Source organism: Gorilla gorilla, chromosome 11, assembly GCF_029281585.2.
Source record: "Gorilla gorilla gorilla isolate KB3781 chromosome 11, NHGRI_mGorGor1-v2.1_pri, whole genome shotgun sequence".
Taxonomy (NCBI): domain Eukaryota; kingdom Metazoa; phylum Chordata; class Mammalia; order Primates; family Hominidae; genus Gorilla; species Gorilla gorilla.
Window position 1 is genome coordinate 22,890,328 of NC_073235.2, and position 23,161 is coordinate 22,913,488.

The 23,161-nt window shown below is 43.5% G+C and overlaps 1 protein-coding gene across 11 annotated transcripts in view; it reads right to left on the reverse strand.

Annotated features, from left to right (window-relative positions):
* Positions 1–23,161, reverse strand: part of CLASP1 (cytoplasmic linker associated protein 1) — a 302,429-nt gene that overhangs the window by 22,710 nt on the left and 256,558 nt on the right. For 10 of the 11 annotated variants that reach the window (XM_055380544.2, XM_055380547.2, XM_055380541.2 and 7 more), the window contains 4 exons: positions 17,022–17,172; positions 7,105–7,348; positions 4,600–4,790; positions 2,674–2,802 (listed from right to left, as the gene is read on the reverse strand). In XM_055380544.2, coding sequence (XP_055236519.1) covers positions 2,674–2,802; positions 4,600–4,790; positions 7,105–7,348; positions 17,022–17,172 — 715 coding nt within the window. Of the gene's footprint in view, positions 1–2,673; positions 2,803–4,599; positions 4,791–7,104; positions 7,349–17,021; positions 17,173–21,731; positions 21,849–23,161 lie in introns of all 11 variants that reach the window. The other variant, XM_055380539.2, reaches the window with a different exon arrangement.

A 23,161-nucleotide genomic window follows, 5' to 3' on the forward strand; every position in this document is an offset into this window, starting at 1 on the left:
TGCATCTCAGCCTTCTGCCCCAAAAAATAGCAAGAAGGAATGGAAAAAGATTGGTTAAAATAAGAGGAAGATAAGAAGAACTTCAAGGGAAAAGAAAAAAAAAGGAACGAAAAATGAAAACCCAACCCCAAACCTAAATACACAGGTTCTTGAGTTATTATAGTGGCTCCTGGCAAAGTGACAGAGTAAAGTTTTATAAGGAAACTCCAAGGGCAATGAGTCAAGGTGAGTCAAACTATGCAAAGCAGGAAGGCCTGCCAATGCAGGCACCGTTCCCAACACATCTCCTCCACCAGCTCTACCACAAGTCAGTAACAGCAGCATGGGGACCCTTGAACCCGAGTGCTGCTAAGTTTATTTTAAGCAGGATATATATTCTGCTCTTTTCCCTTGGGCAATTTAAAGGGCCTCATACCTGATAATTTTCTCTCCTAAATTTCTAATTTTGCAGAAAAAAAAAAAAATCTCCCAAGAAAAAAGCAAATAACAAACCAATTACTTAATGTTGTTAACTTATACTTCTTAGGACTCAACTTTAGACAGATATCTTCCAACTGGAGAGTCGGTAAGTGCGTGCCAAGACACCATGGACGGCTTGGCGTTTCATTTAAATGCCCGAGTCTAAGTATGTACTGCCCCATGAAAACAACTGATATCATCTCTATGTAAAAGAACATCAGGCCAGGTGCAGTGGCTCATGCCTGTAGTCCCAGCTACTCAGGGGGCTAAGGCAGGAGGACTGCTTGAACCTGGGAGGTGGAGGTTACAGTGAGCACAGGTTGTGCCACTGCACTCCAGCCTGGGTGACAGAGCAAGACCCTGTCTCAAAAACAAAGCAAAACAAAAAGAACATCATTTTACTTTCATTTTTTGATCACGTATTCTCATTAAGGAGAAGCAATTATGGTTTAAAAAAGTTAGCACATGCCATTTGCCCCTTAAAGGAGACATAAAATCTAGCTAATGTCTCAGTTTTGCCAGTAACTGCTGTGCATACAGTTCCTCTAGGACAAGCTTGTCCAACCCGTGGCCCAGGATGGTTTTGAATGCAGCCCAACACTAATTCATAAACTTTCTTAAAACATTATGAAAATTTTTTGTGATTTTTTTTTTTAGGCTCATTGGCTATTGTTAGTGCATTTTATGTGCGGCCTAAGACAATTCTTCCAATGCAGCCCAGGGAAGCCAAAAGATGGGACACCCCTGCTCTAGGACCTTCCCTCCTCACCTGGGAATCACTATGTTGATCGTACTAGCTCATCTGGTCTTCACGTTTTTTAAATGAGTTATTATAAATGAAAAGTGCTTTGTTCAAATGTGAGTTATTATCACCATCATGTAACCAAGCCAGATTTTGGAAACCCAGTTATTAGTCTGAAAACACATCCATCCCCTGTGTACTGTGTGCTGTTCTAGGACTAGCAGGTGAAGAGAGGCCCAGTCTGAGGACAAGACCCTCGCCCTTGCTGAGCTACAATTGTGGTGGAGATTTGAAGAGGTCACATCAGTCACTGCTCAAGCAGTCACACAAATGCCAAATAGAACTATGATCTAGGGTCTGACTCTCTATGTAGATGGAAGAATTGTGTTAATTATAATTCCCTTCATCCACGAGTGTGCTCACACGACAGTCACACATGAGCCAAGAGCTCAAACTAAGCAAGTTGTTATGTCTCACTCTGGGGTCAAACCCATTATCTGGCATGCTAAGTTTTCTGAAGTTCCAATATACGAGTTTGTTTCCCACAGTTCCTTTTACTGAAGGGTGTCACTGAATCATTTGTATCAGGACAGCTCCTGCCACCTCCCCATTCTCTGTAGGCTTCTAGCCACTTGAAAGCCTGGTGAGGCATAGGGGCTGGACAATCCAATAAGCAACAGGCTGAGTTTTTGCTGAGTGTGCACCCTCTGTGGCATGTGTGCAGGACACAGAGACATGTCCTGCCGCTCTCTACCAGGCAGCTGAGGTCCCAATGCCAGGAACTGCAGAGATAGCTTGCTAGCATTTTAAATACTCAAAAGTGAGTGGAAGAGGCACAGCAGGGCTGCCTCCACTCAGCCTCATCTTGCAGAGAGAAGCACACTGAACGGCCGGGAGGGAGGAAGGTCAGTATAGCAGCCTGCTACCCACTGTTGGCAGGCGCTGGGCTGGAATCATCCCTGGTCATCTCATTTAATTCTCATGAGAAACTTTGTGGAAATATCCATTCCTATTTTACACACAAGGAAACGGAGGCTCAGAAGGTGAAATGACTGGTCCACAGATCTGGAGCAAGAAGGCATTGGTTCTGGGACTTGCATGTCTGTGATTCCAAAGCTGGTCTCCACCTCCCACACCAGACTACCAGAGGCTAAATGCCAGAAAGCAGCAGCAGACCCTTCCCTTCCACAAAGGCAGCTGGAGGCACGGACATGGAACACATCCCAGGGGCAGGGCAGGCCTGCTGGAAACTGAGCAGGAGCTAGGAACTGAACAAATGGCATTGGCCCTGGAACTGTGCCACTGCTCAGCAAGGACGACAGCAATGGGGACTCCACTCTGTATTACGACATGGCTGAGTTCCAAGGAAGGGGCTCTTAAGCTGTGCGCTGATTCTGATTCCTCTATCTCCACATCCAAACTGCTCCTCATGACCCGTCTGTTCAGCACCCCTGGCCACATGACTGACTCACCTCCTTATGGGAGTCTTTGTGGGCTTCCAGAGTCTTCATAATCGTCAGCTCGGCGTAGTTTTTAAATCTTGCTGGTTGATTTCTCAGAATTTCCCTCAAAACTCTTAACGCCAGTGCTCGAATTGAATGCTAGAATACAAAGGGAAAGGAAGACATCACCAAACACCACACAGCACTTTCACACACAGCAGTCAGCAGGGTCGGCAAGGCCAAGCACCCAGTTCTGGGTTCCCTGGAACCTCGCAGAACCCTCTAAACAGATCACACAGTTCACTTGAAATCAGCTTTACTTGACACTGGCTCTCTAGACATCAGCTCCATGAAGGCAGGCACTGTGCCTTAGGGTGACATTCCCAGGACCCAGCGCCTGACAGGCACTGAGAAAAGCTACTTGAACGAGCCATGCACTTGAGACCAAATGAGGATGATATACCTAAGTTCATTATCAGTTTTCTGGGGATTTCCAGATTTCCTGAGGCTTCAGGCTACAAATTATGCTTCTGTAAAATGTATGAAAGAATGTGTATAAAGCACCTGGATGTTTCATCAACACAGCCTGTAAGAGTGAACTCCACCTAAGGACAGTGGAAGGCCTGTCATTATTCCTGACCTTCCATGTGATGAGATCACTGGGTGTGTACAGGCCTCGAGTTGGTTAAGGCCAGAGTCATGCATCTGGAGGAAAGCCATTCCAAACAGACTCCTAATCTCAATAAAAGAGAACGTAGTTTACACCAAACAGAGCCAGAAAGTACATCCTGATTCTTTGCCACTCATCTGTACAGTTCACACACTAATACACCATTTACCTGTCTTCTACATGACATCACTTTATCTCCCAACAGAGCCAACAAGGCATAACTGCCTTACGAGCCAATACTTTGTTTTTTTTAAAAGTATTTTTTAAAAGTTTTTTTTTAAAAAGTAAAACAGATTACTTATTACCATTCTTCTATTTTTACTTATCCCTAAACCAAACCATTAATCCGAAGCATCAGAAAGCTATCTGAGTCACCACGGCATGGCATGCAGCAGCCTCCCTGTCACTCAGTTGCCATGCAAGTCCCCTCTAGCTGGCCCTGGGCATAGCCTGTCACCTCCTGGCAATCCTCCCATCCCCTTCCTCCAGCCCCTTCCCACAGCACTCTCTTCTCATTTCTCTTCTCCATGTGGATGGAGAAACTTTTTCTTGTAGAGGTTTAATTCTGGTAATTCTCAGCATCTATTCCTGTTTCCATATAAGGCACCAGCTCCACAGGTGGGAGAAGGCAGGACTTTGACCAGATTACTCCCCCTTTTAAGAGTTCTCTATGTGCGATGTGCAGATCACAGACCAGGCATGTCAGAAATGCCTAGTTTGTCACATTCAAATGTCCCAACATGATGAAGCTTTTTTTATTTTTAAATTAATAATACAAAAATCAGAATCATGCTTCTGGAACCTGCCACTTGACTGATTAAAATTATTGGAACTCTTAACATATGTAGGGGGGGACCAAGATGGAATTTCATGGAATGTAGCATTTAATTAGGTCTTTTAAAATGAACCTTTTTATTTCTCAATTACATATGAAACAAAAATGAAACTCACAAGTAAAAAAGTACATCCTAAAAGACCACATTCTACGCTAATAAAGTTTTAAGAAATTCTGTGTCAAAGCAACTAGATGCAGGAATGAAGTTTCCTCAACTACTATAAACCCAGTTGCAGACCATGCACGTAAGCCAAGCAGCAGCTTGTTGCTGATAAAAACATGACCTTACTAAACGTGCTCAGAAAATATGTGAAAAATGAACAAATAAATGTTTTGATGTAAACAGTAAGCACAACCCAGAAAGTAAAGCTGAAGCTAAGCCCAATAAGAAAAGGACATCGTGACCCCATTACATGGAAAGGGGCAAGATAAGGCCAAACCAGCATCTCACGTCTTTGTCTCCAAGGGTCTCCAGCAGCAGGAGCAGAATGGTCTTGAAGTGCTCCTCCCAGACACCAAGGCTGTCTTCCCGCGTGATCTTGAGCAGCTCCAGCAGGGCTCCCTTCCGTTCCTCCACTCGCTCGTTGTGGTTGGACAGCTCTTTCAGAAGGTCAGCCACCAGGTCAGAATGGTCGATGGGCACTGGTGAAACACACCAGACATACGTCACCTCATGAGGAAATGCCCAGCACAGGGGCTTGCTCAGTGGTGCACAGTGATCCTTCCCTTCCTGCCTCCTCTCCCAGAGGCGATGCCTCCTTCACGGTTCCCCTCCCACCCTCCGCCCTGCTTCGCTGTCCGGCCTCATTCTACACACCCTCCACCAACCTTCTCACCAAGTTCACTGTGAAAGCAGAGGTGCGAGACCAGCTGTCCAGTACCAACAGTCAGTGTCTTCACCCTTCCTTGCTATCTTTTCCCTTCTACTTCAGACAAAGAGGAGAAATGCCTGTATCCGCCAAAGCCCCTCCTCAACCCTTTTATTTTCTGAAACTCTCTCCCACTGCCATGGTCCTGAGTCAGCCCCACCACTGGACAGCCTCTTACCAGGGTCAAATCTACTCTCATACACACATACTCCTCAAGGCCTCCTCACCATCACATCTGATTATCCTCCATTCCCTTCTCAAATGTCGACAGCTTAGGAACCAGCATGGTGAACAAATACCAATCAAGGTGTTTGGACTACTGGTGGACTATCTATGTGGAGACTAAAAACTGGCCCAAGACGACTCAACATAGTTACCTGCAGGGCTGTGAACACGGTTTCTATGGCAGAAAGGCACATCCTTTCTCCTCCATGTTCTTTTAAGAAACCTCAACTCTGAATATTCAACTTTAAATAGAGAGGATGAAAAAACAAACAAATCAGACAAGTTATTAGGAACTACTTAAATGTGTATTTGCATACTTCTTTAGCTTCTAAGATTGGGTAGCAAACACACAAGAAAGTCTGAAATGGTAAAGAACTCTGTCATTTCCTCCTGCCTTCCTACCTTTTCCTCCTTTTCTTTAAGCCTTTTAGTACACAGTTGGTGAATAACCAACACTGTAATTTCTACCCTAATCAAGATCTATAAAGGATAAGGTAAACAATTCTATAAGCAATGAAAACAAATAGTCCACTTCTCCCAGGAAGTGCCAGTCCTTACAAACACTATACCCTAATAGCTCACTGTCCAGTAAACAGATGTGTGGGCAGAGTCTGAGATGCTACCCACCAGCATATAAGCAATTAATAGCCAAGTGATTAGGCTTTTAATCCCTACAGCCATTTCTGCTTTCAAACAGAGAACTCCTCTTCTATCTTAGCATTCCCCTACTGTCTGATCCCTGCAAGAGGATCAGCTTTCTTTTCTTTGTGTCCCGACTGGATCTGGCATCTGCCTCCAGCACAGGCCTTCTCTGGTACTAGTGTGACCACTATCAGTCTGCTCCCCTGACAGACCTTGAGCTCTCTGAGGCCAGGCACTGTGTCTCATGTGCCTCAGTCCCTGGCAACCCATACACTTCATGACACACGGTAGGCCCTTAGTGAATGTTAACTATTTAGAATTCTAATGTAGGTTCTAGTTACTCATTCAAACTTGAGAAATAAAACAGGCTTCAAAACAATATTTTTTTAAAAGCACTATCAAATCGAAATAAACCAAATCATGTAACATGAGAGGTGAAAAAATAATTCAGTTCCCAAAAAAAATACCATTGTACAAATACATACTCATCACTCACTAGTGTATTAGTCCATTATTCAGTAATGGACACTGGTCTTAACACAGGAGCCAGAAAGAAACCAGACTAGTTCTGCTTCTGCTCCTTACTTCCTATGTTATATGCTCATGTTACATTTTGGGCAAATCTTTCTGACCCCATACTTAGCTTGGCACCACACATGGTAATGCAAATGCTCAGTGTGTATGTCAGACCCCTGCCTCCCAAATGCAGCACGGAGGTCAACACAGCTCCAGGGAGACCTGGTTACAAAGCAGGTGTGAAAGGAGAGGGAAGCCTCGGAGCAGTGCTTCAGGATCTCACTCCACAGCTCGGGGAGCTGGGAAGCAGGTCCAAGGCCTTCACAAAGGCTGAGCCCGTGCTCGCCATCCTGTTTGTTCCTGCGCCCCTGGCCTACCTGGGCCCTGGGTTCTACAGCAAAACCTCCCTGATGGTAGAGTTGGCCTTCCCTCATGCTCAGCTGTGGCAGTGGCTACTTCATATCACATGTGACTGTTTATTTCCTCACTGCCCCACTACTTGTGCTTCTGTTCACTGCCATGTTCCCCGTGCCCAAGCGCACAGTAGGGATTCAGTTAAGTAGTGCCTGAACAAATGACTAAGCAGAAAGAACAGACCCAGCGTCTCCATTTACATCTGACCAGTGGGCCTGGTGCTGGCCAGATGGGAGGGAGAACAAGGGAAGCACTTCTGGGTGGGGACAGTTAAGAAAAGAGACACCAACCGTCTCGAAGCTGCTCCATGTCGTCATCGAACACAGCCTCTTTCAGGGCGGTCTTGTCGTAGGTGTTGATGGCATCTGAGTAGGGGTACGGGTTGTAGTCTCGCGCCCGCGGCCCCGGGAAGGCGCGTGGAGGCTGGGTGTTGAGTAGTGAGGTCTTGTTATCCAGAGCTGTCCGGCCTCCTTCTACCTCACTACCCCCCCGGCCCTCGGTGGCAGGGGAGGCAGCGCCCCCATCGCGGGACACCTGCAGCACAGCACACTGTCAGTTCCCTTCTGGGACTTGTAAAGGACATTTCCTTTGAATGCTCAGAAATATTAAGAAGGCCAGAGATTTTCACTTGAAATATGTATGGCCAGTGACAAAAGGACAGCTATTAGTACTGCAATGTAAAAATACCAAATCCGTAAACTACCATAAAAGGAACAATATACCTGCATTTATTTGCATCTAGTCTTTACGCTTTAAATCTCCTTTACTTTGTAATTTGATGATCCACTTTACCAAGATGTTTCCTGAGGGATGAAAGGCTCAGAAGCCTTTCCTTGAGAAGGAAAGGCTGTCCACTCACACCCCTGCTTTCAAGCACCAGACCAGCAACGGGGGCTTCTCACTGCGGCCCTGGCCCACATCCACAGACAGAAGCTCCTCCAACCGCCATCATTAAGTCTAATGGGTGTCATCCATCCCCAAATTAATTCCTTGTACTATATGTATTCCTGCCTAGTGCTGGGCCTCAGCGCTTCACAATCTTCTATGACAGAGAACTCAGCACCTCCTAGGCATATCATTCTTCTTTCAGATATTTCTGACTCAGAGTTGTTATGCTGGGTCAAAGAACAGGACTTTACTATTTCCCAAATTTTGTTTTTTTTCCCTAGTATATTCTGAATGTTGTCTTCAACAAATTCAACCGCTGGCCCTCTGACTGGGCCCTTGACATGGTATTGACAAGAGCAAATCACTTTTGCTTTTAGGGTCCTCTGCTGTGGGGCACACCACTGGTCTAGCCCCTTTGCAAGTGGCAGTGTAGCCCAGCAGGTGTGGGCTGGCTGCTGGCAACGGGGACAGACTGTTTTCCTCATCCCAAACATCTGACTACCCAACAACGGTGGAAACATTCCAGGCAGCCAGAACACGTTGGTGACACCTATGGCAAAATTTTTACTTGTGCTGATGACAAGATACATTTCTCTCACTTTGTGCTAATGCATTTACACTTTTTTCCGGTTTTGGAAAAGTAGATGTAACATACCATTTTGATCATTCCTAACATACCATTTTTGATCATCCAGTGTCATTAAATACATTCATGATGTTGTGTAACCATCACCACTATGTATACCCAAAACTTTCTCATCATTCCCAACAAAAACCCTGCATCCTCATCCCTCTCCCTTCCCCACAACCCCTGGTAACCTTTATCTTACTTTGTCTCTTGGAATCTGCCTATGCTAGGTACCTCAGATAAGTGGAACTGCTGAACACATTCCACTGTGTGTATATACCACATTTTGTTTATCTGTTCATCTGCTGATGGGCACTTGGATTGCTTTTGCCTTTTGGCTCTTGTGAATAATGCTGCTATGACACACTGGTGCACAAACATCTGTTCAAGTCCCTGCTTTCAATTCTCTTGGACTTGAATCTAGTGGAGGTGCTGGGATGCATTTGGTTTCTAACACTCACAAACAAAATTTTATAATTAAGATGTAAAAATAATACATAATATATGCGTAGACAGAAATAAATTAAGACTAAAAAGGTATAAATCAAATCTTAACAGAGGTTTTCTCTGGGTGGAAGAAAATTCATGGATGGTTTTAATTGTTTCTTTTTATAAGTCTTCTAAAAATACCATTATAATGAAAAATTATTTATAAAAAAGGTAAGCCATTGAACAGGAGGCTTAAAAAAAACAAAAAAAGAGAAGGGTTTTAAAAATTTCAGACATTTAAAAAATAAAGCTCAACTCCCAATTCTAATCACTGTTAACAACAAAACCTTACTACCTCAGTGTGTGTCTCCACGCAGGCTTTACGCAGCAGGAACCCGGTGTGCACACTGGCTTCTGTTTTCCTTTCCCTACAGTGCAAGCACTTCCCGTGTGGATGAAGTTTTTGTAACCACCATGTTTAATCACACCACTACCTCTATTTGTGTTTTAAAACAGATTTACTCAGATGTTCCCCTTTAATATTTTTGCTACTGTAGATAATGCTGAAATAAGCTATCTTATGGAAATGACATTTTTTTTTCTTCTGTTGAGTTCTTTCTTTAGTGTAGATTAACCATACTGGGTAAAGAATATGCAAATCACTTTTGCTAAATATAATTTTACCGAGTTCCAAAACATTGTATCAATTTCCCATGGCACCAACATTACACTAGATCCTTATGCTCTTTCTAGTATTAAATGTTGTAATTTCTATTAAAGCAAAGCAGAAGAGAACCTTGATATAAGTCTGCTGTATTTCTGTAATTGACCGTAAGGATGGGCTTTCTCCCTATGTTGAATGTCTTCATTTTTGCTGTGTGCATCACCCTCCTACTGCATCTGACATTCATCCTATTGGCTTGTCTCCCTATATTGGGTTTCCTTGTTAGGCTTAAGAGGAGATGTACTGGCTCCCGAGTCTTTCACATTTAACACAGTTTTATATCCACCTCAATGTTTTAACTAAACATATGGTAAGTGGTGGCTAAGATGGTGAATTTTGAAGCTCCTCCATTCTTCGATTTTCTTTCTTTTTTTTTGAGACAGAGTTTCACTCTTGTCGCCCAGGCTGGAGTGTAAATGGTGCAATCTCGGCTCACTGCAACCTCCGCCTTCTAGGTTCAAGCAATTCTCCTGCCTCAGCCTCCCAAGGAGCTGGGATTACAGGCATGTGCCACCAAACCTGGCTAATTTTTTGTATTTAGTAGAGATGGGGTTTCACCATGTTGGTCAGGATGGTCTGGAACTCCTGACCTCAGGTGATCCACCCACCTCAGACTCCCAAAGTGCTGGGATTACCAGCATGAGTCACCGTGCCTGGTCCATTCTTCGATTTTCACTGCCACCCTAGCTTTGCTGCTCGAGGCCACATTCTCCAGCAGGAACAGCCACTGCTCTGACATGCAGCATCTTCATGGCACTTCCTGACTCCTCCTGGCCCTGCAGCTCTGCCACTGCACTCCCCCCACTCCACCTGTCCCTAGGTGACACTGAGGCTTCCCAGACCTTGCCCTCTTTATTTTCTCCCTCCCAAATTTCACTCCTTTCAACTCTCATCACAGTATTTTTACACTTGACAAAATCAGAAACCATCTAAATATACTGAAACAGGACACTGGGTGCCCATCTACAGAACATCATCCACAGGAGGAATCATTGAGAAGCCACAACTCACACAGGAACTGACAGAAAAGCATTCATGCTCTATGCTCAACAGATGGACAGTGTGATATCACTCTTATAAAAGCAATACTCCGCACACTCCCCTACACACATATATGTATAAATATACAAAAAGGAATAGAAAAATACACCCTATAATGTTAACATTGGTTATCTCTAGAGATGGTGATTTCCTCTTTTTCACTTTCTAAGTATCATTTTTTGGGCATATATTAAGTGTGTGTGTGTGTGTGTGTGTGTGTGTGTGTATATATATATATTTTTTTAAGGGACACAATCTTACTCTGTCACCCAAGCTGGAGTGCAGTGGCACAATTGTAGCTTACTGCAGCCTCAAACTCCTAGGCTTAAGCAATCCTCTCACTTCCAGCTTCTCGAGTAGTAGCTGGGACTACAGGGTGCACACCACCACATCTAGATAAATTACATTTTTTTTTTTTTGTAGAGACAGGAGTCTCCCTATGTTGCCCAGACTGTTCTTGAACTCCTGGGCTCAAGCAATCCTCCTGCCTTGGCCTCACAAAGTGCTGGGATTGCAGGCGTGAGCCACCATAATTGGAAAAAGTAACCCCTCACGCATCCACCTTTTCTACTGTTCTTGATAGGAGTTCTGTTTCCCTAGTCAGATTCCCCCATTCCTCACAAGTTCCCCGCTTCAAAGCAGGCCTCCTTCCACTGCCCTGAGAAACCGGCAGTGGGAACACGCTCTACTTCCTGCCTCAAGCCCCTAAAGCCGCCCTCCTCCCTAGCTAAGACCAGTCATTCTACCTGGGCCCTAATCTCACGTCCCCACGTCCTGAAGGATCGCATCCAATCATCTGCTCTCCTCCACTGTGTAGGCAAGGTTCTTCTCTCCACTGGCCCTGCTGGGAGAGATCTCTCCCATCTGAAATGCCCTTTGATCCTTATTTCTCTCCAGTTTGTTCCTCAACTTCTTCACCCACTGTGATCTGGTTTCCATTCTCAACTCTGCACTCAACTATGCTCACAAGATCCAATGTACTCCTGGAAGTAACTAACTTTGGATATTGCAGACTGTAACTACGTGTAAAGTTTATTTAAGAAGAAAAACATGGAAATCCAGTGAGCCCATTCTCGAAGGAAAGGTCTTAACTTTACATCAAAACATTGGCAAGTAAATGTGTATTTTATATCTTTTAGGTTAAAATAGAACATTTAATGTGGATAATAAGCAAATAATCCAATGGAGCCCTTTCATTTCATATGTGACCTGTTATCTCTTTGCAGCATGGCCCCTTTGGCTAGAATGTCCTTCCTGAAATAGTCTCCCTTATCTTCTATGCCACCACCCTCTCCTGGTCTCCCTCCTGTCAGCTCTAGCTTCTGTCCTTCCCTTAGTGTTGATGCTCCTTAGGATTCTGTCCTTATCCTTTACCTGGTGATTTCACTTACTCACTTTTCTTTAGTTATCTTCAAGCAACTAATCAGTATCTCTCAAATATCTAACTTCTGCCTAAATCACTGGCTGAAACAGACTGGTATATCCAAAGTCTTGATGGATATATTTGCTTGGATATTCCATAATTCCTGCAATTTGCATGTATTCAAAAGAGAATTCATTATATTTCAAAGAGAGCATCTCCTTCTAGGGTAATATTTCACTGAATTGCACTAGCATTTGCTCAACAGCCCCAGAAGACTTCTGATTCTTCTGTTTCTGCTCATGCCCTATTCAATCCCACTTCCTTCTGAATTATTCTCCATTCCATAGTTACAGTAGCCTGTCTAAAATATAAGTATGACTATGCCACTTCCCTGCTTAAAGATCTTTCAATGACTCTAGTATCACCAGGGTGAAGTCAAGGCATTGGCTGGGAATACCCCAGTGAGCACATCCTTCCTGCTCTGAATCTCCCCAACCACTCCTCATGCCCACTCTTCTCCACTTCAGCCACTTCGAACAGGAAATCACACCATGCCTACATCCATGTCTTAGTCTTCAAACAGGCCCTCCTGACTATAACCCTCCTACTCGACCTAACAAACTCCTCTGGACCTCCATGCTTCAGTTCAGAGGTGACATAATCTCTTTTGCACATCTGATATGGTTTGGCTCTGTGTACTCACCCAAATCTTATGTCAAATTGCAATTTCCAATGTTCGGTGAGGAACCTGGTGGGAGGTAATTTGATCACGGGGGTGGAATTCCCCCTTGCTGTTCTCATGATAGTGAGTGAGTTCTCATAAGACCTGGTTGTTTAGAAGTGTGTAGCACTTCCCCCTTCGCTCTCTCTCTCGCCTTGCCACCATGTGAAGACATACTTGCTTCCCCTTTGCCTTTCTGCCATGATTGTAAGTTTCCTGAGGCCTCCCCAGCCAGGCCTCCGGTATAGTCTGTAGATCTGTGAGTCAATTAAACCTCTTTTCTTTATAAATTACCCAGTCTCAGGTAGTTCTTTATAGCAGTGTGAGAACTAACTAATATAGAAAATTGGTACCAGAAATGGGGTATTGCAATAAAGATGCCTGAAAGTGTGGAAGCAACTTTGGAACTGGGTAATGGACAGAGGCTGGAACAATTCGGAGGGATCAGAAGACAGGAAAATGAAAGAAAGTTTGAAACTTCCTAGAGACTTGTTGAATAGTTGTGACCAAAATGCTAATAGTGATATGGACAGTGAAGTCCAGGATGAGGTGGTCTCAGATGAAGATAACGAACTGGAGTAAAGGTCACTCTTGATGTGCTTTAGCAAAGAGACCGGCAGCACTGTGCCCCTGCCCTACAGATCTGTGGAACTTTGAAGTTGAGAGAGATGATTTAGGGTATCTGGTGAAAGAAATTTCTAAGCAGTAAAGTGTTCAAGATGTGGCCTGGATGCTTCTAAAAGCCTCTGTTCATTTGCATAAACACAAAAATGACCTGAAACTAGAACCTATATTTAAAAAGGAAGCAGAGTGTAAAAGTTTGGAAAATTTGCAGCCCAACCAGGCAGGAGAAAAGAAAAACCCATTTTTGGGAAGGAATTCAAGGCTGCAGAAATTTGCACAAGTAATTAAAAGCCGGATGTTAATAGCCAAGACAATGGAGTAATGTCTCCAGGGCATTTCAGAGACCTTCTTGGCAGCCCCTCCCATCACAGACCTGGAGGCCTAAGAGGGAAAAATGGTTTTGTGGGCCAGGCCCAGGGCCCTGCTGCTTTCTGCAGCCTTGGTACATGGTGCCCTGCATCCTAGCTGCTCCAGCTCCAGCTATGGCTAAAAGGGGCCAACGTACAGCTTGGGCCATTGTTTCAGAGGGTGTAAACCCCAAGCCTTGGTAGCTTCCATGTGGTGTTGGGCCTGTGGGTATGCAGAAGGCAAGAATTGAGGTTTGGGAGCCTCTACCTAGATTTTAGAGGATGTATGAAAATGCCTGGATGTCCAGGCAAAAGTCTGCTGCAGGGGCAGAGCCCTCATGGAGAACCTCTACTAGGGGAGTACAGAGGAGAAATGTGGGGTTGGAGCCCCCACAGAGGCACTGCCTAGCGGAGCAGTGAGAAGAAGGCCATAGTTCTCCAGATCCCAGAACGGTAGATCCACCAACAGCTTGCACTGTGTGCCTGGAAAAGCCGCAGGCACGCAATGTCAGTCCATGAAAGCAGCTGCAGGGGCTGTACCTTGCAGAGCCACAAGGGTGGAGCTGCCCAAGGCCTTGGGAGCCTACTCCTTGCATCAGTGTGCCCTGGATGTGAGACATGGAGTCAAAGGAGATTATTTTGGAGCTTTAAGATTTAATGACTGCCCTCCTGGGTTTCAGACTTGCATGGGGCCTGTAGTCCCTTTGTTTTGGCCAATTTCTCCCTTTTGGAATGGAAGCATTTACCTAATGCCTGTAGTTCCACTGTATCTTAGAAGTCACTAACTTGTTTTTTATTTTACAGGCTCATAGGCGGAAGGGACTTGCTTTGTCTCAGATTAGACTTTGGACTTGGACTTTTGAGTTAATGCAGGAATGAGTTAAGACTTTGGAGGACTGTTGGGAAGGCATGATTGTGTTTTGAAATGTGAGGTGATGAGATATGGGAGGGGCCAGGGGTAGAATGATATAGTTTGGCTCTGTGTCCCCACCCAAATCTCATGTCAAACTGTAATTCCCAATGTCGGGGGAGGAACCTGGTAGGAGGTGACTGGATCATGGGGGCAGATTTCCCCCTTGCTGTTCTTATGATAGTAAGTTCTCATGAGATCTGGTTGTTTAAAAGTGTACAGCACTTCCCTCTTCACTCTCTCTCTCCTGTCACCATGTGAAGATGTGCTTGCTTCCCCTTATGCCATGACTGTAAGCTTCCTGGGGACTTCCCAGCCGTGACTCCCATACAACCTGTGGAACTGTGAGTCAACTAAACCTCTTTTCTTATAAATTACCTAGTTTCTGATTTTTGATTTTTTTTTTTTTTTTTTTTTTTTTTGAGACAGAGTCTCACTCTGTCGCCAGGCTGGAATGCAGTGGCACGATCTCGGCTCACTGCAACTTCTGCATCCCAGGTTCAGGCAATTCTCCTGCCTCAGCCTCCTGAGTAGCTGGGACTACAGGTGTGCACCACCAAGCCCAGCTAATTTTTATATTTGTAGTAGAGACAGGGTTTCACCATGTTGGCCAGGATGGTCTTGATCTTTTGACCTCATGATCCACCCGCCTCGGCCTCCCAAAGTGTTGGGATTACAGGTGTGAGCCACCGCACCTAGCTGGTAGTTCTTTATAGCAGTGTGAGAACTGACTAATACAACATCCTCCCTAGGCACCACAACTAGCCATGGGTCTCCTGGATGCTGAGCAGTGGCCATACTCACTGCACCATGATCCTGTGCTTATCTGTCTGCCTCTCCCATGAGACTGGAGCTCTCGGAAAGCCATGGTGGTGTCTGGTTCAGGCTCACCATTTTTATTACATCATGAAACAAAACTATGTCCAGAATAAACAAAAGCAAACTGAGAAAAAAGGCACTTAACATTCCTTGAAAAGATAGCTGAGGGTTGCTCTTTTGAAATTTTGTAAAATTAATTACCTTGGGCCTCTTAATACTATTTTATGGTTATTATAAAAAAAACAAAAAATAACAAAGGTGAGGTTTTGGAGAAAATGAAATTCTTATATACCATTGGTGAGAATGTACATTAGTATAGCCATTATGGAAAACAGTATAGTGGTTTCTCAAAAACCTAAAAATGGAACTACCACACAACCAACAATTCCATTACTGGGAATTTATCCAAAGAAAGGAAATCAGTATATCAAAGAGATGCCTACACCCTCATGTTTGTTATAGCACTATTCACAATAGCCAAGATACAGAATCAGTGTAAGTGTCCCTCAACAAATGAATGCATAAAGCAAATGTGACATATATACACAATGGAATACTATTCAGCCATAAAAAGAAATGGAAGCCTATCATTCACAGCAACATGGATGAACTGCAGGACATTAAGTGAAATAAATGAGGTACATTAAGACCAAAATCATATATTCTCACTCATTTATGGGAACTAATAAGAGTTGAGCTCATAGAGGTAGACAGTAGAACTGTGGTTACTAGAGGCTGGGAAGGGGTGGGGGGGTCGGGGAGGAAAACAGGCTGGTTAATAGCTGCAAAACTGCAGCTAGGTAAGAGGAATAAGTTCTAATGCTGTATAGCAGGAGTCCCTAATCCCCAGACCATAGACTGGTATTGGTCTGTGGCCTGTTAGGAACTAGGCAGCACAGCAGGTGAGCAGTGGGCAAGTGAGTGAAGCTTCATCTTATTTACAGCCACCCCACATTGCTCACATTACTGCCTGAGCTCTGCCTCCTGTCAGATCAATGGCAGCAATAAATTCTCATAGGAGCGTCAACTCTATTATGAACTGTGCATGTGAGGGGATCTAGGCTGTGTGGTCCTTATGAGAGTCTAATGCCTGATGATTTGTCACTGTCTCCCAGCACCCTCAGACAGGGCCAACTAGTTGCAGGAAAACAAGCTCAGGGCTCCCACTGATTCTACATCATAGTGAGTTGTATAATTATTTCATTATATATTACAATGTAGTAACAATAGAGATAAAGTACACAATAAACGTAATGTGCTTGAATCATCCCCAAACCATCCTCCCACCACCTGGCCTGGTCTGTGGAAAAATTATCTTCCACAAAACCAGTTCCTGGTGCCAAAAAGGTTGGGGACTGCTGCTCTAAAGTACTGTAGGGTAAATACAGTTAACAACAGTTTATTGTGTATTTCCAAAACACTAGAAGAGAGAATTTTTCAATGTTCCCAACATAAAGAAATGATAAATGAGGTGATGGATGTACTAATTACCTTGATTTGATTATTACACATTCTACACATGTATCAAAATGTCACTTTGTATCCCATAAATGTGTATAATTATTACATGTCAACTAAAACTAAAAGGAAAACATTATTTTAACTACAGGATAAAAATGATGAAGCTCAGTAATCATGATGGTCAGTGTTCAGAAGTCTCATTATCTGTCATTTAACTCATACAGAGTTCTCTTTTAGCCTAGGGATACTTACAATATCACACTCCTTTTTGCCATCTCGTTTAATTGGCTCATTCAGATCTTCTTGGCTTCGAAAACTAAACTTTTCAATGGCTTCTGTAACTCCACGTAGAGAACTATAGATTTCTTCAGAGTTCAGGTTCTCTGTATCATAGTCCAGCATGCTAAAGATAAAAAATATTTTATTTCTTAAATTGAGGCATATACATAGAACTGAGATATGGGCATAAGTTACTTCCCACAATTTAAAGAATAAGACATATTTATAGTTTTGTTTATTGGGTGATTTGGGATGAAAAGGAGACGTCTTTTGTTAGAGTACCACCACCGGACAATTACACATCTTCTTTGTTAAATCTGCCAAACACATTACATCAGCACTCAATAAAAACCAGTGGGAAACAACAGTAACCACGAGAATGCAGGAACTCAAAGAGTGACACTGGTGACTGAAGGCACGAGATAATGAAAGTGGAAAAATAACTTTCTTATTTTGAAGATGGAAAAAAGGAGTTTGGTTGTTACTGGTCTCAAATGTACAAACTTAAGAGGAATGGGCAGTTGGAAATAAAGCTAGTACTATAAGAAAATTTCAAAGGAGCAAAGTAAATGACCTCACAAGGCTAGGTTATACTCCCAGGTATCCAATCCAGAAAACAAATAAAACCCTATTAAAACAAAACAAAACAAAAAACCCTAGACTCAAAGTCAGATCCACCCTATGAACAGGCCCAGAAAGTAACTCTCACATCATCTCACCCAGGAGCTTGCTATTAATATCAGACTCTTCTACATGCTTCTGTTTGGAGTTTTATAATCAAAGCAGATTTTATAAAAAGTCACATTCCTGGATGGACATCTAAAAATCCTCATAAAAGCAAGAAATATTTGTTGTTCACAGAAAAGTGTTATTGACTGCTGTCTTTATAGACATTGGGCACAGCAAAACATGAAATGAAGCAAAAAAGCCAAACAATCCTTTTTGGTGCACTGCAGTTTGTCAACAAGTGCCTTTTAGATGTCTGGAAAGTGCACTGAAACAGGAAGAATCCTGAGAACAAAAACCATCCTGAGAATATAAAAGAAAAGCATGGGATGGATATATCAGCATAAAGCAAGCAAAACACGAAGCAACAGTCAACCAAGGGCAAGTTAAAAAAAAAATCTTAGTTTAAATGTCACTTGTTTCAAGTAAGTTTCAAGAAAAGATCAGATGAATTCGTCTAATTTAATTTTTAAAATAGTCCTGAGCTATATTGAGGATTGCTAGGGACACGCAAAGAATCCTTGGCTGTAAGCATGCAACACTGTTTAAGGACTAAAGAAAAGCAATCTTCCTGTTCTTCAAAAGAGTAGTAACTGAAGAAACGAAGTAACCTTCCTAAGGGCAACACAACCAATCCTGTACATTCCCAAAGTGAGTTTCCTGTAATGTAAAAATGATGAACATTTAGTAAATACTCTTCCTTAAGTATTCTGCCTTAAAAAAAAAAAAAAAAAGTTTGGGCAGATGAGCAAGATAAGATTTGGAGAGCTCTCACTTGGAGTGGCCAGATCTCTACTGGCTTGATGTAGCAATGATCCAAGTGTTTTCTAGGGCTGGTGCTGGTAGGTTCTAGAGCCCAAGAGCTGACCACAATCTCAAAGATGGGAGCTATATTTGTCTAGAATTGCAAATATGGCCCAGATAAAACCCACCTTTCCTGATGAATGAATATTTGGAGAGTTCACGAAAAAAAAAAAAAAATTCAACTCAAAGATTGACTTGAGCATCAAACAAAAAGAAATGTGAAACTTGAACAGGTTTGCTGTTGAAATTCCATGTCTAAACTGACAGGAGGTAGAATAAAAAACCTGAAGAGAATTTAAGATTTCAACCTCTTCTATGTTCACAAGGCTGTCTGTCAAAGAGGCAACACTCCTTAGATGTGAGAAAGGCATGACCAAGGGGCCAGAGGCTCCCCCGCTCCTTCTGAGGACATCACAATACTAGCTTTTGTATGGACAAGGCATTTATACATCTGGCCAGTACACTATTTTTTATATATAAAGACTGAGTATTATGACTCAAACAAAAAATATATATACAAGATGTAAAAAAATGCCTTAAAATACTTTTAATCACAACAACCAAAAATAACAGCATAGCCCATGCAAAAGAAAAAAAATCCAAAAAACTGAAAGAATGATGGGATGGACAAGAGGAAGTCTGGGGGAACGTTCAAGTTTTTTTAAGGGATGTCACAATATTATTTTCCATATGTCGCTTCAGATAATGTCAGCTTTCAGATAATTCATCTCATTATTCTTAACCTGAACTTTCTTAAAAATATTTCATTTCAGATCACATCACTTCACTATTACAATAGCCTCTTTTTAAAATAAGAAAATAAAGGATTCTGCCAGGTAATTTCCTCCTTCTCACTTTCAATTTATAAACCAACTCAAACTCCCAATTCAGGAGCACCATTTGCAGAACCAAGAACAATTGAAGGTGTCTTCTTTTAGACTCACTAGCCTGGGGTTTGAAGTATCTCCTTGGTATGAAGCTATAACTGTGAGCTGCAGGTGAGAGGCATAACTGCTTACCTCTAGGAGGAAACGGACCATGCTACTTTCTTTGCTATTTTTATGCTTTGGCTTGAATTATATTTTTCCAAATCAGTATCTGTTAAGTTCTCACTTAAAGGAAAAAGGAACTTCCCATGGAAGCCATCATCAGGGAGGGTAGATACTGTGTCCTCACAAGCAGTATATGAGGGAGCAGCAGGACGGCCTCAGCAGCTGACTGAGAAGAGACCTGGGGAAACTCAATCTGCCATCTGCCCCACAGCCTGTCTTGTTTCAGCCCTGAGACAACCCCAGGACATAATCCTTGGGTTAGAGGTCAGGCCCTGATCACCTGTAAATACTCTGGTTAGACTCCAGAAGGGCTCTCTTAGGGTTTTTTAGATTAGGGAGAATTCCTTAATCAGCCAATAGTCACTGACCTAAGGTTAGGCCATGCCACCCAACATGGAAGCTGAAAGCGGCCCTGGGCTTGCCCGCTAAAGGATCCATGTCGTGGGGAGGGAGGAGAACATGGGGTCAGGTCTCCAAGAGAGAGAAACTGGAGAGAGAAGCCTGCCTTCTTCGTCATTTTGTAGGAAAAGGGTACAATGCATAGAATAAGGATAGTCATTCTTTGTTATGGAATCAATAGGATTTTGGCACAGAGCAAATAGACAGACATACAGATTCCCTCTTAGTTTTATGTAACTGATAGGTTTTCTAAATGTAAAAGTCTCTAGTCAACTATCCCTGCCTCCAATGGGCAACAGAAGTTATAAGCATTCTCTCTTAATGAGTTAGGTCAACACGTATCGTGTATGTATGTGAAAGATGATCCTAGGAATGGGATGTGCTCTGGAGGGGCAATCTTGATGGCTGGCTAGTGGTGAAGCTGAGTGCCCATGAGGGAATACAGGTCAACATACTGGGAGATAGTCAACCAACTGATCTTACACTTGGAGGCACAGCTTACCTTAAAAAAAAGAAAAAGGAGTGACCTGCTTTGTTAACATTAAAGACGGCAGCCGTCTCCTCGCCTGCTTGCCCTAACCTTGTGTATCTAGAAACATTCATCGCAGGGTTCTCTGTACATTTTAGAAATGACTTTTAGAGGTATAAGAGCTTCAAAAGGAAGGTGTTGTTAAAATATTTCATTTACTGTTTTTGGCTTCACTATGTAGATTATTTGTATTCCACAAAAGTCAGAATGCAAATCTGCACAAAAGCTATCTATGAAGTATTTCAAAAGTAACAGGTCTTTTTTTTTTTTTTAACCCTTTTCCTATCACACCCTCTATTATAGAGGATAGAAACTCATCTCACAAAGAACAGTGACAGCTGGACTGCCCAGTGCTCTAACAGGTTTCTAGGGAAGAGATTATCTGATCTTTGGACCTTATAAAAAGCATCCCCAAGAGACCCTGAAATAGACATCTGCAGTACTATGTGGACCCTTCTTTGTACCACAGATTTACCATCTGTCAGCATCTGAGGGAAGCCCACCCTTTCTTCCAGACTCATAACATTGTTGCATAACCAGTGTCTATGATGCCGCATTCAGCATCAACTGTGGGGGTGCGTAAAGGGACTGACGTTTCTCCTTCTTAGAGGCAGGGCATCCTTAGTGAGCTGTAACAGTTATCCTGCCTCTTGGGGATTCCTTTCTGGATCTGTGTGCTCAGACTACCCTCATATGACAGTATGTTAGGAAAGAAATCAGTTACAAATAGTCAATAGCAAGGCTGAGAGTGACAGGTATGGTTTGGGAAAGAGGTCTTTTTGGCTTCTCAGGGGAATGTCTTCTGCACTTTAGACGCATGCTAAGGAAACTGCTCCCACTATTGCCCACGCTGACCTCACAGCATTTCCTGAGGTCTTTCTGGGGGCTGAGCACTGCACTGTACAGAAAGGCCCACAATAATAGGTGGTGATGAATCTGATCAGCTTATAAAGGGTCATCTGTCCCTGTGACACAGCAGGAACCATACTTGTGAGATTTGGCAAAGATCACACACCTGCTCACACTTCTCACCAAGGCTCTACTCCTGCTATGTGACACCAAGGAAGGGACCACACTGGAGGCAGCTTAGAGGCTTTCCCAAAGACCTGAGACGACCTTGGAAATGCAATAATATTGTGACACCTCAAACAAGTTTGACAGGTAGCTTGTTACCTGGGAGAGTAAGAGCGCCTGAGAGCCTTGTGGGAGGGAGCGGTGGGGATGGAGTTAGGCTGAGAAAAGGGAGGTGGGTGCTTCGCTAACCCGTCGGCACTCCAACCCCATAACCGACTGCAGTGATCAGAAGAGGAAAATCAGAGAGAGAAATACAAAAAGCAAAGGGGAGGGGAGGAGGAAAGCACTACACACTAAGTGTCTTAGTCTCTTCTTTCCTTGACAAAGTTCTATTAAAGTTAATCAGAGCAAAATTAGCACTTCATCATACAGAGAAAAGAACAAATTTTGTTTTACAATTTGGTCCTCAATGAGACTGCTTTATTCTTTCCCCTCCCAAACATGGAACGTGTTTACTACTTAAAATCACATGAGATTCCAAGAGTGTCTATGCGTGAGACTGTGTGTATATGTCAGTATGAGGGGGTGTGCGTATCTGCATGCACTGGGAAGGACATAACACAATACACAAGAAAATATGGATGCTCACTTTCAGTTAACTCATCAGTTATTTTAGAAAGAACCAAAGAAGAATCATGGGGCCTTAATTCAAATCGGACCAGAGGGACTCCAGCAGGAAGACTCAGAGACCGTGCTACTCTGACCAGAGCTCTCCAGCGTGGAGCAGTGCATTCTTTGGTGCTGTGATCCAGTTGGATGGCATTCAGAGACAGCACAAGCTGTTTCCTTCTGAAACAACAGTAGCACCACTAGAGGGCTAGCGTGTTAAGTCTCAGCTGGCCAGCTCAGAGTGCTGGGTCGTAAAAACCAAATCCCTCTGCTCATACCACCTAATATGAGAACTGAAATTCTCTGGGGAACACAGGTATTCACCTTCCCTTCACAAATGTCACTGGGTGCCTGGGCTTGCAGAGGCCCTGAAGGAGAGTTCTAACAACTGTTGCAATTCAAAAGGATGGAGGGAGAGACTGGGAAAGTGGGGAGCTGGCTGGCTGGTGATGTGGGGTAAGGCCATGGGTGGAGTCCATGGCATCAGTGCCAGGGTGCCTACACAGCAGCCCTGCCTGCCACTGGCATTCACTGGCATCGTCACAGCAGGAGCCTCTGCATGCTAGTCTCCCCTGAGCACAGGTATGGCTCTGCTTTACAAGGAAAATAAGGCATTGAGATGCAAAGTCACTAGCATACAGAGGCCTAAAGACACACTGGTCTCTGTGTGGGGCACACACTGGGTCAGATGCACACACTGGGTTGGAGGTGAGGGCATAGGAGGGATGCAGGTGACACCTCAGGCTGGGCCTCTGCTTGGGGAAGGAGTGGCAGACACACCCACCTCCGAGTGTGGGGTGGGGTCTCCCTGTTAAGCCCCACTTTGATTCTATCCATACTCTGGATCCTCTCACAAGAAGATGACTAAAAATTACTTCCTATTGCTAGAGACATACACGCTATTTACACAGAGTCATCCT